The 17,492-nt window shown below is 39.7% G+C and overlaps 1 protein-coding gene across 6 annotated transcripts in view; it reads left to right on the plus strand.

Annotated features, from left to right (window-relative positions):
* The window catches only part of EPB41L4A (erythrocyte membrane protein band 4.1 like 4A), a 123,394-nt gene that overhangs the window by 40,276 nt on the left and 65,626 nt on the right, over positions 1-17,492 (plus strand). For all 6 annotated transcript variants that reach the window (XR_014847056.1, XR_014847057.1, XM_085043499.1 and 3 more), the window contains exons 2-4: positions 7,241-7,345; positions 13,926-13,977; positions 15,041-15,119. Coding sequence is in view for 4 of the 6 variants with exons in the window: in XM_085043499.1 (XP_084899625.1) it covers positions 7,241-7,345; positions 13,926-13,977; positions 15,041-15,119 (236 nt within the window). In the remaining 2 variants the exon portion in view is untranslated. The remainder of the gene's footprint in view (positions 1-7,240; positions 7,346-13,925; positions 13,978-15,040; positions 15,120-17,492) is intronic.

The raw sequence follows: 17,492 nt of genomic DNA on the forward strand, positions 1-17,492 counted from the left end.
TACTGGACTCAGGAGTTGAGATAAGGGACTGGTGGGAGGACGCACTGAGAAAAATGGGCAAAACAGACTGAAAACTAAAAGTTGCAAAGTGGTTTATTAACCTAACAGAGTCGGAGGATAAATGAGCAGTAAAAATAGCTTTTAAGACACCATTTCTCTGCTCAGCCCCTCCCCTCCGTCCAACCAACAGCTGGGGTAGGGGCCAGGGTATGGGGTCAATAAATCACCACAATTCTTCTGCTACCAACACTGTTTCTCTGCTCACCTCCCCCACCCCGCCCCCCTTTACAACCAACAGCACGGGCAGGGGGCAGGGTAAGGGCTTTTTCCTCTGGTCAGTCCGTCAGGGAGAGGGGTTCTCTACTTAGCCATGGGGTCTCTCCAACCAGAGACAGTCCTCTGCAAACTTCTTTGGTGTGGGTCCAATCTCACGAGCAACATCCCACCCAAATTCTGCTGCAGTGTGGGCTTTTTGTCTATAGGATGCAGACTTCCAAGCCGAAGCCAAGCTGCTTCCATCCCAGGAGCAGCACCTTTCTCTGCCTTGCAAGGCCTTTGCAGTTTAACTCTCTACTGGGACTCCCACTGGATCACAGCTTCCTCCAGGCATCCACCTGCTCCTCTGGTGTGGACACCTCCCCATGGGCTGTGGGTAGATCTCTGCACCCCTGTGGACCCCATGGGCTGCAGGGGGACAACCTGCTCCCCCCATGGCCTTCACCATGGCTAGCAGAGGGTTTTCAGCTCTGGCGCCTGGAGCACCTCCTCCCCCACCTTCTCCACTGACCTTGGTGTCTCCATGTTGTTTTCCCTTCACATATTTTTACCTCCACCTCCTCCTCCTCTAACTACAAAGAAGTGCGGGCTTACCTTGTTTTGATTTCTTTTTAAATATGTTTTCACAGAGGCATAACTAGCACCTCTAATTGGCCCAAACTTGGCCAGCAGCATGTCCCATCACTTTCAGAGCCATCAGAGATTGGCTCTGCTGGACTTGATGTAAAAACTTCCAGAACTTTCATTCAGGACACACAGGAGCCATCTTTGTGCCACTCCCCACTCACTAGCAAAACTGGACTAAGCAAAACCAACACAATCTGTCAAAGAGGAGGAATTAAAAAAAGAAATAAAGCAAAAGAACTGAAAAGGGAACAACACAGAAATCAAGAATTCGAAAGTAAGCAACAGCAAAAATAGACTTTCAAAATTGCAGTAAGTTTATATGAGAAAGGTTTCAAGAAAGACTTCAATGACTGGAAAGAAATTCCAGAAACCACATAATGAAAATGACCTAGAAAACAGGGGATGCTTACTGTATTTGGAATTAATGTGCCAAAAGTACAGCATCCTTTCTCATCACACTTCCACCAGGTGCTTTACCATGGAGCTGCTTCTCAGAGTAAAGGGCCTTCTCCTGACAAGAAGGTACACCAGGTCACACAGCTGTGCCTGGAGAGCATTTTCAAAAAGTGAAAAAAAAAAAAAAAAAAAAGTAACCTATATTTTTACCATTCCCAATGAGTAGTTGTATGCTGTGTTTTTAAATTTCATTACTATTGTCGTAGTTCCTTTCTTAGGCATAGAATTATTCAAAGTACATGAGAATGATGGAAATGTTCATTGGTACTCAGTTCTTTAGAAGAGCTCTTTTCTGTGAAAACTTGAAATTCAGTATTGTTGGCACCTTAACTCATCTGCCACATGGTGAATGCTAATGAACTGGATAATGTTAATATCAGGGGATAGATTAGTGAATAGATTTTAAAACAAAATTTATATGGCTAGAATTCCTCTACACAGAACTAGTTGCTGCCATTTTATAAAATACCATTAATTGCAGGAGAGAGAGATCAATTTTAAAGCATTAGTAAGTATTTAATTACATTTCCAAAATTTAATTTTCTTCCCATCACTTATTTGCTTTCTCTAGTTGCCCTTTGTTGTCTTCATTGGACTTTGGTTTCTGCTTAGAGCATTTCTTTTAATATGTGTGCAGGTGCATTGCTATACCATGTAAATATAAATATATTTTCTTATATCTTCTCCCCAAAAAGGACCCCTCTGAACTGAAATAATTTCCCATAAGCCAAATTATTTAGAAGTATTACTTCTTTAACTTTTTTTTTGCTTCTGTGTCTCTGAGTCAAGTAAATCAGCTTACATCTCTCTCTGACAATGCTTTAAAGTGTACTCCAGCCAGTAGTTACATGGGGAGATATTTAACTGGCTGGAGTCCATGCTCTTAGGAATGTATCCCTCTCTCTTAAAGAGTTTGCCCCTGAGTAGATAAATTTGTGACAGATACAATAAATCGAAACACCAGAAAAATATGGTGCACCTTCATACAGTTTTTCTAGAGTAGTGTTTTCTGACTAGAATGCAATGGATTGATCACCAGTGAAAGCAAAACTGGTCCAAAGGTATCTTCATATACAGCACTTAGAATTCAGTGTCATGTGTAACATCCAGATGGGTGAGACACCGAGTTCTTGGGAGCACTGATAGGAAGGTCTGTGCATGCATCCATAAATACAAGAAGTTCTCAGACAAAAACCTCTGAAAGCCCGTTGGCATGTCTGCTGCCAGTGAAAGACAACCAGAGAGGCAGGGATGGATCAGTAAATTGTGGATAGTTCCTTTTAATGATGTATACTTAGAGCAGCCTGTGATATTTCATTTGCATTTGTTAAATTCTCAGTTCCTGAAAGTATTTACTTCTTTTATATGATTGTATTGGGGAGTGCCTTGCACATATAAAATGGCACTAATGTACATTCTTCTCTGTTTCGACATGCGTTCTGGAAATCAAGGTTATGCTGTTTTGTGTAGGTAAATATGTGTAAATGTTTAGCGTTTTTAATTTAAAGACTTATCTCTGCTTGAACATGTGGTATGCAAATTGAGGCCTGTGTGGCTGACTGCCTTGTGGAAAAGGGGTCCTTAGTCTGTGTTGTTAAAACCCAAGAACTTTGATTTCAGAGCTTTGTTGTCTTGCTGCTTTAGTTGGGGGATGGTGATGAAAAACTGCAGTGGTGTCTAGTCTTTTCTGAGCTTGAGGGAAGGGGGAAGAACAGGCCCAAAATAAAAGTGAGAAGACGCTCTTTGGAGACACCAGTTTCTGTTCCATATCTGCTTGCCCTCACTTGCATGATTGTGTGCTGCCTTTGTGCATAATTTTAATTTCCCCTTAGTACAATTCACCTGGTGCAGTTTGGTCTCTGAGGATACTGCATCATGTGGGACGCTCTGATGGGCGAAGGCATCTGATAAGGTTATGTTCAACCAAAGTTTTAAGCCTTTTTTTGAGCAAAAGGCTCATGAATTCTTCTGCATCTTCCTTAGCTTTTTTGAGGTTGTAAAGCAGTATGTGGATTGAATTAGTTTCCGGAGAAAAGCTTCATGATGTTTGCTTGAACTAAAAGAGACACTGCATTACTCTATTTTAATAACAAGAGGATTCTCTAGCTGTAGCAATTTTCCTTCAGGAGAGGGACTAGTGTCCTACTGGGGCAGAGATTTTGTCTTCTAATTCAGTTAACATGTGTAATAGTTCTGATTTGGCCTCCACGGCTCTGTACAACATGAGAAAAAATTAAAAAACTGCCGACAAGAAAAACCTCACTGGACCTAAAAAGCAGTGAGCAGTGTGAAAGGTAAGAATTTCTGGTGTCTAAATATAGAGTAATATGAATATGTTAAAATACAGTACTGTGTGTACTGCTTTTAAAAGAATAATTTCTATTTGATGAAGAAAACTACAATAAATCAGCCTTCTCCTGAATGTTCTGGCTGCCATTTTCTTTAGTCAGTAGAAACCTGCCTTTCTGGTTTATGAAGCCACAGTGCTAACATGTAAAGCAAGATGTTATGACTCATTGAAACAATTCTTTGTTCTTTCTTGAAAGCATTGCTGATGATATTTTCAAATGTACTTGGGTTTACCCGTAAGAATGCAAACCATTTGCAAGACTGAGCTTAATGCAAGGCAGATTACGTAATTTTTGCAATGCCATATGATGTGAATGCAATCCTTTTAATGTCTTTGATAGTTTTGGTTTCCAGCTTTGCTGAATTTCACTGTAATTTTATCAGGGGAAATAAGATGACTTCTCTTAGTTTGCAAAACTTTGTACAATGTGGTAAAAATGTTTTTCAGGACTGAGAAGTAGTCACTAAGGGATTCATCAGCAAAACTGCTTCCTTGACTCCACTTGCAGATGCAAATTACTTGCACGAAACCCTGAAATCATGTGGCTTAAAGTGAGAACCTCAATTGAAAATGAGGCTGCAGTGGTTTCACCAAGGGTCAGTGTTTCACCTGGACAGTGCTCCTCAGTGCTGGGAAAACACGAGGTTGAGGAAGGTGACGTTAGAAGGGTGTGAGGGTAGATCCTTGCTCCCATCCTGGCTGTTCCCTTGCAAAGTGCTTCTTTGTGTTCATTCAGGCTTTGCTGAAAGATGTGAAAGGGATTGGCCAAGAGGGCTGTGGAGACTATAACAGGAAGTCTGTTTTGGCTGAGGGTAACTAAAGCACTCAGCATCTTGCTGCTGTAGAGGTGGAGAGCCCCCAGCCACTGTAAGCTGCTCAGCCTTTCCTCACAGCCCCACCACCTGTTTCTGCAGGACCTGCAATTATTGAAGTGTTAACCGAGCTGCTTCAAAAGAGAACTAATTAACAGGTATTTATGTTTTCTCTCTGCCTAGCAGTGAAAGCAAAAAGCAAAAAGCAGGTAAAAAGCCTTCTATCTCTGAAAGGAAAGAAAGGAGGCTTTAATTTCAACCAAACCATGTTTTTTGGGGATAACATACCAGCTTTAGTGTCCATGGAAAGAACGCTGTCCCAAAAACTACTTGTGCAGTCCTCAGCTGAATAAGGCAGAAGACTTCCAGCCAAGAAGGGTAGCTGTGTTCTAAACTGGTGCAGAATCATGTAAGTTGAACTCTTAAAAGGCTTAAGCTTCTTTGATTACTTCCAGGATTGGGTACTATTATTGTAAGATTCCGGAATGGGAAATTGACAGCTTCATCTTTGTGGCTCAATCAGTATTTCTCAGAGCTGTTAATAAAACCAGCTGATGCTGTGAGTATCATTACTGGTCAGGCAAGCAGTAGAAAGCTCATCAAAAGCAATCAGATTGGAACTTCACACAATCACACAAGCTGAGCACTGCTTGGGTGGGCACCACTTGATGTGTCCAGTGAGCCATGGTGCAGGCAACCCTTTTTATACCTTCTGCAAGAGTTTACTGAGCTCACTGTGGTTAACCATGTCAAAAGCCATTGACTCTGAGAGTCAGACTGTGGAGTCAGATTGTTGACTAAAATGTTCCCTCAGTGTTTAGTGCCCAGCTGGAAGTGCTGCCATCATTTATCTGCGTGGGTCATTTGGAGTCAGGGCTGCTTGTTTTGAGCTATTCTCGTGTCTGTTTCTAGAGATGTCTCTCCATTTCTAGATTCCCAAGAGACTGTGTACTATTTAAATGATAATGGAAACAATTACGGGGGGGAAGGTAATTTGCATTATATGATGTAGAATCATAGGGCATGCCAGTTGGAAGGAACCCATCAGGATCATCAAATCCAAGATATGAATGACAAGATAACGATGTCCTTTTTAGTGGGATGTCTCCTCTGCTTCTTTTGAATAACAACTGATTTATAAGTAAAACGAGCAGGGACAATTACTGCTTCAGTCTTAAATCCCTACAGTCCAGTAATCAAACCTGTATTTTTAGTATTTTTTAAGGTATGTTTTGTTTTGTTCTCTTTGCTGTAGTGCTCCTGATAGTCACTGTGTAGCTTGTCTTGCCTTGCTCTGACAACCCAAGTGCAGTTTCTTGTTGATGAATCTGATGGTAAAATCATTGTATTGTTCTCCTTTATACAACTTGATAAATTGAGATTTAGTGAATTTCTGATTACCTTAATCATGTTTCCCCCCAGATTGCTGTCTGTTTTGTGGCTGATGATTGAGGCTCATTGTACATACTGAGGAAATATGTAATTGCAGTTGCTTCATGTAAACAACCACTATGATGAATTTAGACAGAGAACCTTTCAAGTACATCTCCTGTTTTAAGCATATATATAGTAAATCTGGTGAATAGCATGGATGTGCAATTTCCAGCCTACCAGAGATGTTTACTTTGTCATGGCTTGCTTAGTGTGTGAGTGGCCACCTGAAGTTGTTGTATTGTCTCTGCTCATGGGATTAGATACGAATCCTGACCAAATGCACCTGGTGAAAAAAAGATAGATCTTCACTAGTAAAGCTAAATTAAAGGATTTTGAAATCAGTACTATTTCCCATTTTAATTTTGAAATTACTTGTTCACAGGCTGGAAAGGGAAATACCACAAACAATATCCCTCAGCTTCCACTGTCTTTTCTCTGTGGTGATTTTACTAGAATCTAGTAGTTTATAAAATATGAAGCAGCTAAGCAAAACCTAATTATGAGCTATGTTCACATTTTCTTGTGGAATTTAGGACTTTAATAGTCAAAGTCTCTAATTGATTCTGAAGGAGGGGATCATTCTGTCTGATTATTCTCCATCTTCCTAGTCTGTTTATTGTTGGCTGCCAGGCGAACCGACAAATGCGAGGCATTCAGGTGGAAGTGAGCTTTTTACAGAGCATTCTCAAAAGTACAGTGTTGTTTGCAATATTGTCCCCAGCATTGTTTGCAAATACTGTCATAGACACTAAATGAACTGCTATTCAAGAAAACAGCAGGATTATTTCAATTCAGGGTGCTGGAGTGCTCCCTCTTCTACTATAAAAAGTATTTTACAGGAAAACAAATAAAACCTAACCTTCTTTACAAAGATTAGTAACAGAGAAGCTAATGATGTATAATTTAGATCTTAAGGGCAGTTTTGCCTCCTGATCTCCACTGTCAGAGTCTGAGTGACAGGTCTGTACTGGAAGGGTGAGTTGGATTTTAAAAATGCTATGCTCACAAGAACTGGGATTTTTTATTATTTGTTTGTTTGTTTTTTTCCCCTTTTGGTATTGTGTAACTACTAACTTGCCAACTTCCTAATAGTATTTCATGGAATTATTGTTTAAACACGTAAAATACTTTCATCTGTACTGCTGAAATTTTTGTTAAAGGCACTGGGAACTGCCTCTTTATTTTTATTTTTAGACAAAGCTAATTGAATGCATGAATGGCACTGCACATAGCTGTCAAAGGCAGAGCATCTTTGTGAATAGGCTCTGTAAATTCTTTCCCACAGAAGTCAACGAAAGGGTCGGTTGTCCTGGGTTACGTATTTCGTCACTTAAACCTGGTGGAAATAGATTACTTTGGACTGCGCTACTGTGACCGAAGTCATCAAACGGTGAGTAAGAGACACTGCAGATGGGATTTGCCACATATAAAATTTACCCTGTTGTGCTGTTTGCCTCTAACACGTTAGATTCTCATATTTCTCTAACTTTCACTGTTTCCTGGCTCAGGTTTCCAGTAACAATATTTTGTTTTGTTTGCCCTAAAGTCTTGGAATAACCATTAACATCTTAGATAGGAACAGAATCAAATGCTGAAAGTTGTTGAAAACTAAGTGAAGAAAGTACAATAGTAAAAAATCATTATATGAAAGTAAGATTTTTTTTTCCATGTTAATACTGTGCACAGGAAAAAAATTCACAGGGTGGTCTTCATATTACCTTAAAATTAGGAAGGTAGTAATGTCTGGCCTATGGTTAAATTAAGTCAAGCAGCTATGCTTTTGAAACCAATGTTTTGTGATGATAGCAATGCACAAGACCGTTTCATCTAAATATGTTAATAACCAATGTTGAATTGGTTAAATATTTGCCAATTTCTTCTGTTAACCAGAAGTTGATCATGTAAAGACTGAATTCAGAACTGTGTTAAGCAGAAGCAATTACTGATTGCTGCTGTGAGCTACAGACTTCCCCACCCACTGTATCTGAATTTTTGTGCTGTAGTTCAGACATCTATGAGTTCAGCTCCTTGATAAGCTTCTAAACAAGTTTCATTCCATGACAATGAAAGCAAGATTCAGCTGTGAACTAAAGTTAGACTTAAAAATGGTAGTTTTGATTTCCCGATGAATTCGAGGTGTGAATGAAGAGCAGGTAGGTATTTTTTTCTCTCAGAAGTGTTTTCCTTTTTCCTGTGGTTGCAAATTAAATAGGAATGGCTGATCCTGGGAATATTTCCAGAGGCATACACAGGGTGTATTTAGTGGTGTATGTGACATTATGAATATAAGAGAGGATTGCACCTGGAAAGGGACACATAAAAGCACATTTTAGGGCACATCCTTTTGTTCTCCTTTTTCTCTCCAGTGGTGTAAATTTAATGTTAGCTTTCGGCTTTATCCTCTGGGCAGCCCAAGGTCAGGAAGCCACAGTGACTCTTGATTTTCCCGTGGATTAGGAAGGTGTTTATCCCACTTCAGTTATTCCCCTGCTCTTGCACCAGCACTGGCCATGTCATGTAGAACCAGGACCTCAACTCTGTGCCACCCTATGAAGAGCATCTGCCGTGCCATGTAGATGCTGCCACAGTGACTGGCCAAGTTTGTGCTGCTGCCTTTTCACCTGGGCTGTTTTGTAACAAAATATTGAGGAGAAGCCTGTTCCTGGTCTGTGTAAGGATAATGAAAAGTTGATGCTCTTTCATCGAAACAGTTAATCAATGAGCCAAACAGTGCTACTGTATGTAGTTTTATGTGTTTTATGATGTATGATTTATGTCACTAGCTTACTATTTTTAGTGAAATCTCTAAAACTCTTAAGAATGGGCAATATAATGGAAAGTTTTCATGCAACAAACTACACCTTGTGCTGTAGCTGTAAACATATATTTAGTTGCATGCTGACTGTGGCTAAAACTCTGTGGGCTGCTGTGGGAATTAGGCTTGTAATGGCTGGCGAGAAGTCTAGACTGGAATTTTGGATTGGGGTTTTTTTGATTGACCACAGCAGATTTCCTAAGGGAAGAGGAAAAAGGTTACCTTGCTAATTAGTTTTAAAATCATGGTCCTTAGTTAGTCTCAGAGGGAGAAAAGTGTTTGGGGGTTGGACTACCTATTAATATGTTGCTTGTGGTGGGGAAATTTTATTATTTGTACTGTCAGGTTTTTTTTGTCACAGTATATAACTGAATGATGAATAAAGCAGGGTAGACAAAACTATGTATGTTAAAGAACACAAGTCACGAAAGAAACATTTTTCTTATTAAGGGTTTGAAAGGGTTTGTTTGGTTATATTCCTCATTACTTTTGCATGCCTCAGCACTTCCAGGTGGTTTTTTAAGTGCTGTGTGTGTGAGCTACCTCTTATGCGGGTGGTATCATAATTATTGTAGTACTACCAGTAGGGCTCCAATGAGTGAACAAGGTTTCACTGTGTTATGTAGTGTATATGAATGCGTAACATTAAAATGGTCTTTTCCTGAACAGCCAACAAACTAATTAGCCAATGAGAAGAGCTGGATGCAGCAAACGGATTGACAGAACAGGGTGATGCTGGCAGGACCACGAGCAGTAGGAGAAAGCATAAATTGGATGACCCTGTCTTTAAGGTAGACATTTGGTCATATTATACAAATTTTGCTTTACTGACATTCCAGGTTTCCCCAGACTCTCCACAGTAAAAGGAGAGTCCACAGTAAAAGGTCAGTATTCAATTGGAAAAATCAAGCTCTGGAAGATTACAGGTTGCTGCCAGAATAGCATTGGCTATGTCTGTTTAGTGCTCTGAACATGACAGTCCAAGGGACATAAGGACACAAGGACTCCAAAGGGACAGCAAAATAGATCTTCTAATAATTAAAATACAACATTTAATAATGAATTAAAAGTTCCATTATATAAAAGTACACCTCAGTGAACAGATGGGTTCAGCTGATGCTATGAGTTGTCAGTAGTGTTTCCTAACCTCATAGTGCCTTTCTTGACAAACTACGTGGTGCTTCTTTTCATGTAGTACTTGAGTACCTTTCTTTGTGGTGCAAATTCTTTAAATGAAAAACCAGGGTTTTTGAGTGCCACTGAATCTCTTAGTGTGCTTCATCATCTGCCCTTCACCTGAGCCTTTTGCACTGCTGCAGAGACTGCTGGCACCCAGATTAGTCTAAGCTGACACCAGATACAGTCCTCACGATTCTCAGTGTGGATAGTCATCTGGGTCTTGCTGGAGAGGGCATTTAGGCCCTCTTACCTGCCAGGACTTTGTGCCCCATCTGGTGTTTTCAGGTGAGATATGATCACCAGAATATGTGTAGCAGAAGCTGAGGGTGGCTTAGGAAACTCTGTCTAGCCTCACAGAATTACAGAATCCTCAGGACTGGAAGGATTTCTGGAGATCACCCAGTCCAACCCTGTGGCTAGCACAGACCTTTCCCGTGAGAATTCTTTCTCTCTTCTTCCTGTGTTTTTATAAACAAAGATAAAGTTTGGATGTTATTAAAACAGTTTCTCAAGATGTGGACAGTTCAGGCCTGGCCAGTCGGCCTAGGGGGAGGTTTTGAACTGACCAATCTGGGTGACCTTTGGAAGTCTATATAAGTTGGAATTAATTAATAAAATATGATCTTTATGCCACACTGAGAACCTGGACTTCTTCTCTCTGCTAGCAGTTCAACAGGGACACAAGCCCCCTGCCAAGGCAGAGTCACTGGAGCAGGTGACAGAAACACATCCAGCTGGGTTTGGGATGTCTCCAGAGGGGAGAGCCCATGGCCTCCCTGGGCAGCTGTTCCAGTGCTCTGCCACCCTCAGTGGGAAGAAGTTCTTTCTCATGTTGAGGTGGAACGTCTTGTGTTTTAGTTTATAGCAATTACTCCTTGTCCTCTCACCAGAAAGAGTCTGGGCCACTCTCTTGACACTCACCTTGAAAATACTTGTGTGCATTAATGAGATCCTGTCTAGGTCATCTCTAGGCTAACCAGGTCCAGCTCCCACTTCCCTCATAAAAGTTAAGCCCCAGACCCCTCATCATCTCTGTGTCCCTTTGCTGGACCCTCTCCAGCAGCTCCTTGTCTCTTGTACACTGAGGAGCCCAGAACTGGAAAAAGTTTTCCAGATGTGGCCTCAGTAGGGCCAAGCAGAGGGGCAGTATCCCCTCGGGCCTTGATCTGCTGGCCACACTTTCTGTTATAGTTTCTCATTGCTTTAGTATTTGGGGAAAACAGCAGCTCAGACTTCTCCTGCCACTCTCACTGCTGGTTCCTGCTGTGGTGCAGCGCCACATGGTCCCTTTGCTTTTATGGCTTTTACTGCCTTTGTGGCTTCACCAGGGATCTGTAGGATAGTCAAGCTAGGTACTGTTCTGGAAGGAGGCCAGTATTTTCTTGAGACACACAAAAGGCAGAATGGAAACAGCAATTTTAATTCATGGTATGTCAGGAAAAGCTAAGCAGAATTTGATGAGGGAAGGAGTACTTCTGAAACCAAAGGCATTCCCTTCTCATATCTCAAAAGATTCATGCTATGTACAAAAAACTGGCTGTGATGCAAATACTCTTTTTTTCTTATCTGTCAGTGCTAATCTGTGCTATTATAATCAGAATGTACAACATTCTGATACCCTCTTAGGGCTCTAAGAGGAGAAATACAAATACAGAAAGAGATATCTTGGTATTCATTGATATTACACGATGCCTGCACCCTGCAGTGTCAGTGTGTTTTTTCTCCCCTGCTATGAGGAAGCTGTTTGAGCACACAAGCCTGAGTGCACTGCAGGTGCAGTCCTCCTTCAGGGAGGAAGCCCATGGCAATATGGGGAATTAATGCCATACAATGTTGAGCATATTTTTTCCTTAAGATTTTAGAAAAACAGTCAGATTGTACCTAGATAGTGTTTTGTTGAATGGATTTTTGTTCTTTTTATGGATTTTACATTTGTCTCCAAGCATGGTATACTAAATTATCTAGGGAGAGAGAGAATTGTGTGTGTTAGATGGCATAACCAGTGGAAATAAATTGGAGACTGATAATGTGAGTAGAAATAAGAAATTTTAGAAGACTATTAATGGATTAAGACAACAGAGACAAAGCTGGTGGTCAGGTGAGTTACAGGTAGTAACAATCAACTTTTGTGCAGCATGGTCAGCACACTCATGATATGATACTAAATACAATCTATATAACTTCAGATTCTAATGATGAAGACAGAAACACTAAATACGTATTTGTATGTAGGAATTGCCTGAAATTTTTTTTCTTATATAGTAGGGACATCTTGAACTCATCAGGTTGAGGTTTTTTGCACTGAACATTTACAGGAAAAAAACTGACACAGCAATTCCAACTGTTAGTGCTGTGTTAGGTGAAAAATCTTGATAATTTCTGGTTATTTTTGAAATATCATGCATTTTCTCGTCAAACTTGTGTTTCTTCCACTTGTAAATGTGAACAAAAACTGCCACGTGTGTCATGATGGGTACAGCTTTGTAAGGATCTAATTAAGACAGTCCAGCATTTAGTTTGAAGCTCATAGGTTTTTCTGCACTAGACACTTCATTGATTGATACCACAGCAAACATTTCAACATAGATAATATTTTGTTTCAAGCAGGCTCATGGACTTTGACCCAAGTTTAACCCTATGCAGGTACAAAAAATTAAACTTTCTGATTTGTGGTAAAATGTTTGCAGGCACTTAAAAGGGCTAAATATGAAATACTGCATGGAGCTTGGATGGATGCTGCTTACATATGTGGCTTGTATGGGAGCCAGATTTGTAAAAGTACAAAGGGAGAAAAGCCCATTTATTATTTGTGCTGTACTTTAAAACACCTTTAAAAAAATAAATACGTAATTTCTACCTAAAATTTTAAGGGGAGTTATTTTCTTTAATAACATTTTACCTTTTAATCAGTCTTAGCAAATAAAAAAAATCAAAGTAATACTATACGTGTTTGTAAATAACAATTAGTAAACTAGTAATAGGAGGACTAAATAAAAATGACTGTCTGGTTTTTTTTTTCTGTAAATGTTAAAAGAATAAATTCTTCTAGATTCATGGAATTCATACCCTGCAGTTCAGCAGGTAGGTGCTGGGTCCCTCACCTCTCTGCAGCAGTGGTGAGCTGTTTGTGCAGGGAGGCACAGGTCGGAATGCCCTGGGGAGTGTCACAGTGACTGCCAGGAGATGAAAAGGGTGAAGGCAGTGTATCTGAGCTGCTCTGGCATCCACGGCTCTGGGGTTTGTTGTCAGCAACTGCTGTGCAAGTGCAGTGGATTAATAAGGCACTGTTTTTTTGGTTCTAATTCTCTTGGCACTTCAGCCTATCAACTTCGAAGTGTAGCTATACCCGGTGCTGTTTGTACATCTCTACAAACATTTAACAAGTATCTGACACGCATTACTGTGTATGTGTGCTCACAGGCTCTGGGGCTGGGGCTCTTGGATCTGTAAATGTTCTCATCCTTATTGGCTGAGTTTGATTTAAAAAAAGCCTTTTCATTATCCACGAAATTCTATTCATCTCTGGCTTGCAAATAAAATGTTAGAAATCTCTCTCCTCCTCCCCCCACCTCTTGCATTCTTCAGGAACATTTTGGCAGGCATTGAAATAATGAGTAGCTGCACGGTGGATTTAAAGCGTGGGTTTGTGCCATGGCCACAATTCTAAATACTCACTGGAGAAATGAAAAGGCAGATGAGATCCTTGTTTCTTCTCCACCACACTGAAGTGTTTAATCTCACCTGTGCTGATCTCAAGACCTGTGGCACTCACATAAAAGCATATTTTCTTATGCCAGCTAATAGTTGCTTTTATTAGCATGAAGAGCAGCACTCTCTCTTCCAGAGATGAGAGTGCAGTTCCTTCTGTCAACTCAGTATGAAGGAAGGAGAAGCAAAGGTTAAGTGATATGAATAACCAATTGTTCTGTGTTAATTTTCCAACTTAAGTAACTAATTTCCATTATCTTTTTCGCAGTACTGGCTGGATCCTGCAAAGACCCTCGCTGAACATAAAGAATTGATAAACAGTATGTATTTAATTTGAACTTAAAGGACAAAGATGAAGTAACAATGTTCCATCTATACAGTCTGCAGAATATTTCTATTCTAGTCACAACAGATCGACAGTTCTTAACAATTTTGTTATTGCAGTTTTTAACATTATCAAAATTTCACACACAGATTGCACAGGTATCATTTAACAGTGTGATAATTGTCCGAAGACTTCTGTGTGCCTAAGTTTTGCTTTAGGCTAATAAGTTGTGCTATTCTTAATTTGTATAATTAATTTTATAGTAGCTGTGATGCCTCTGTCATGCTTAGCATACCATATCCAAATCAGATTCCCTTTTGCAAGTAAAAGTAGTTCCTCCTACTGATAATAGATTTTCTTCTGTCAGTCTTCAGATATTGCAGATGCTAGATCTGTTACACTTACTACAATTAAAAAATGTGATTTGGAGATCTTTTAAACAAAGATGTAGCAGTGGAGCATGTGTGAAATAAATAGAGCTGTAAGAATTTTGGTACTGAGTTATCTGAGTAACAGGAGAGTAATTTTTTTAAAAGGTGTATTAGATGACCTTTTCTAAATATTCCTAAAATAAATTGGCACATAATTCAAATTGTTCCATAAGGTGTTTGGAAGCGTGGAAGGGATTAGTATTCAGTATTATTAGTTATGACAGGGAATCACATTTCATGGACAATTACATTTTTCAAAAAGCTTTATTGGAAAAAGTGTTTAAACATCACAATCAAGCAGAAAAAAATTTATCTTGGAGAAACAGTAATTTGGCAGTGAAAGTTAAGTGAAATATTCAAAAGAGGCAAAAATTCCTAGTAGACAAGATGTGAATAATTAAAAGATTTTAAAAAATTATAATAAAAATATTTTCCCCTTATGTGTAATGAGTGTGGATGAATTGATTTGTTATGTGGATATCACATTTTTTCTGAAAATTTCAAGTATCATAAAATATTACGATAGGCTTTTTAGTAGCTGTTTTGTTACTAGTCAGCTAATAACATTTCATACCAATTAGCAAGTTAATGACTACTCACTTTTACACAGCATGTTTTTTCCTGCAGCTGGACCACCATACACTCTGTATTTTGGCATTAAATTTTATGCAGAGGATCCGTGTAAACTTAAGGAGGAAATAACAAGGTACAGTATTTAATAAAAGTGTAGTCCGGCAATGTATTTCAGCCAGGTGCATGTTGTTGTGGTGTGTCGGGGTTGTTTGTTTTGGTTTTTTTTTTGGCTTGAACATATTAATGTTTTTGCTTGAACATTGGTGTGTAGGAAGAAAATTGTGATTAACTTCACAGTGGTTGGTAGTGACAACTGTTAGGAGGCCCAGGAAGAAAAGGTGTTCTCTGCTGCATCAGAAATCAAAGGGTCTTGAAGAGCATTTGTGGGGGTGGGTTTTGTTGGGTATTGTTTTTTTCTTCTCATTTTCAGTAATGCATTGTTACAGCTGCGTTTATATTCTGCTATAATCAAGTTCAGAGTTTACTTGGATATCAGATATAAATACAGGGAATTTGGTTCTTCATTGGCCATAGCTTAAATTCCAGAACTGTTTTTCAAGGGGATTTCTCTCGGTCTTACTACAAACATGTGAGGGAAATTGAAGAGTTGCATGCATCTGATTCTTTTACCCAAGCTTGTCCTCTGCAAGGTATGAGGATGCACACAGTAACACATGCACATGCTTGCACATAGCCACACTCACATGGTTACCTGAACTCTCTCACAGTTTTGCTGTTTTCTGTTTGTTTTATTTATTAAATGTCTTGGACAATTAGTTTTAGGTTGAAAAGGAAATTTGAGAATTCAGGTAAGTAGGTGGACAGAATCAGTGTGCTGGCTTGCATTAACAAATGCCAAAATACTTCCTTTGACGTTGTAAGAATGAGGATGAGGACTCATTAGAATGCATGTAAGGTTTTTAATTTTCCTTAATCAAACGTTGTAGCACAGGCAGAATATTTTTCCTATACTGTAGTGAGAAAATTTTTTTGTTTCCATACTGACACAACAGGAATGGAAGTCTTCAGCATAGCAAGACCCAGGCTGGCCTGGTAAAAACAATAAATGCTGTGATTTTGCAAGTAAAAGAGCGTAAGCTGGCAGCGATGGGATGCCCCTGTACTGTGGAATTTTGGTGCAGTTTTCTTGTACTTTTCCACAACAGCTTTAAATCCTGTTCACAGGGAAGACATCTGTCCCTGGGAAAGGGAGCTTTGGCCACTGAAGCTGCTGAGATTGCCTCCTGGGAGGCAGGGTGGAGGCAGGGGGCTAAATTTTCACAAATTCTCCCTTTGCCCTGTGATGAGGTCAGTCAGTGATCTGCACTGCTGATTAGATGTGCAAATCCAGTCAAGAAATATTGCTGTGTAATTAGGAAGCCTCTGTCTGTGACTTCACAGTATCTGGTCGTGCAGAATTGGCATTTTTAGATGGTACAGGGGGAGGGTCAAGGAAGGCAGTGTAATCGTATGGCCAGTCTTCTACAAAATATATTGAATAGACAAATAGCCTTAACACTTATGAACACTTATTCCCATAGGATCTTAGATCTTGGAAGGAAGGCTCTTTTTTGTTGTCGTTGTTGTTTTGTTTTGTTTTTGTTAGGAAAATAGCAGTTACAACAACAACAATAACAATACCACCTTCTTAAAACCATTGGGGTTGGAAGTAACCCATAAAGGTCCTTCCACATAGGATGCATGAGAGGCCCTATTTTCCGTTATAATAATAATTTTCTGCCTAAGTGTGTAATTCCAGTGATATGTTAACTGTTTTGTGCTAACTGATGTGTTTCTTGGGAGCATGTATTTGTTACTTCAACGGACATGAGAGTGAACTCTGTTGTTATTAGATTCTGATGATCTGTGCCATTACATGATTACTCTTTGCAAATAATGAAAACCTGTCAAATTCGTAATTGCTTTGCAGCAGGATCTGTCTGGCTTTTAGGCATGAGCCAGCACTGCGGTGTTTGCTGGGTGTGTTTGCTAGAGAAAACTCGCAATTAGGCACTGCAATATATGCATGACAAACATGACAGCACACAAGATGAGAGTGCTTTAGCTATAGGTATGGGCAAAAGGTTTTGCAAGGAGCTCAGGAGCTTCAGTGGGAATTGAGATTGTTCATCTTGGAGGGATCACTTAAGCAATTAACCGTGCAGGATGCAGATGTATTTTGAAGTTACTTATGCTGCTTTGAGACCACAGAAATGCGGCTTTATTTTGAGACTACCTGCTCCAAGAACAGCGTATTTGTAGCACCATCTTGTACAAATCTCTCCTTTGTAGAGGTGGGGAAATTCTAGCAGAAGTGTGGGTGTGCATCAGAAATGCATTTCATATCGGAAAGAAGATGTTGTGTACTCCACAGAAGATGTAAAATCATCTTTGTTGTTATCATAATTCATACAGGGGAGATTTGTCTAGGTAGGACTGGAAGCATAAATTAGAAGCAGGACTGAGGTATTGCACAGAGTGAAGAAACACTGAATGTCTGTGCTTT

This window comes from Lichenostomus cassidix, chromosome Z (assembly GCF_008360975.1).
Source record: "Lichenostomus cassidix isolate B80296 chromosome Z, HeHo_3.0, whole genome shotgun sequence".
NCBI classification, from domain to species: domain Eukaryota; kingdom Metazoa; phylum Chordata; class Aves; order Passeriformes; family Meliphagidae; genus Lichenostomus; species Lichenostomus cassidix.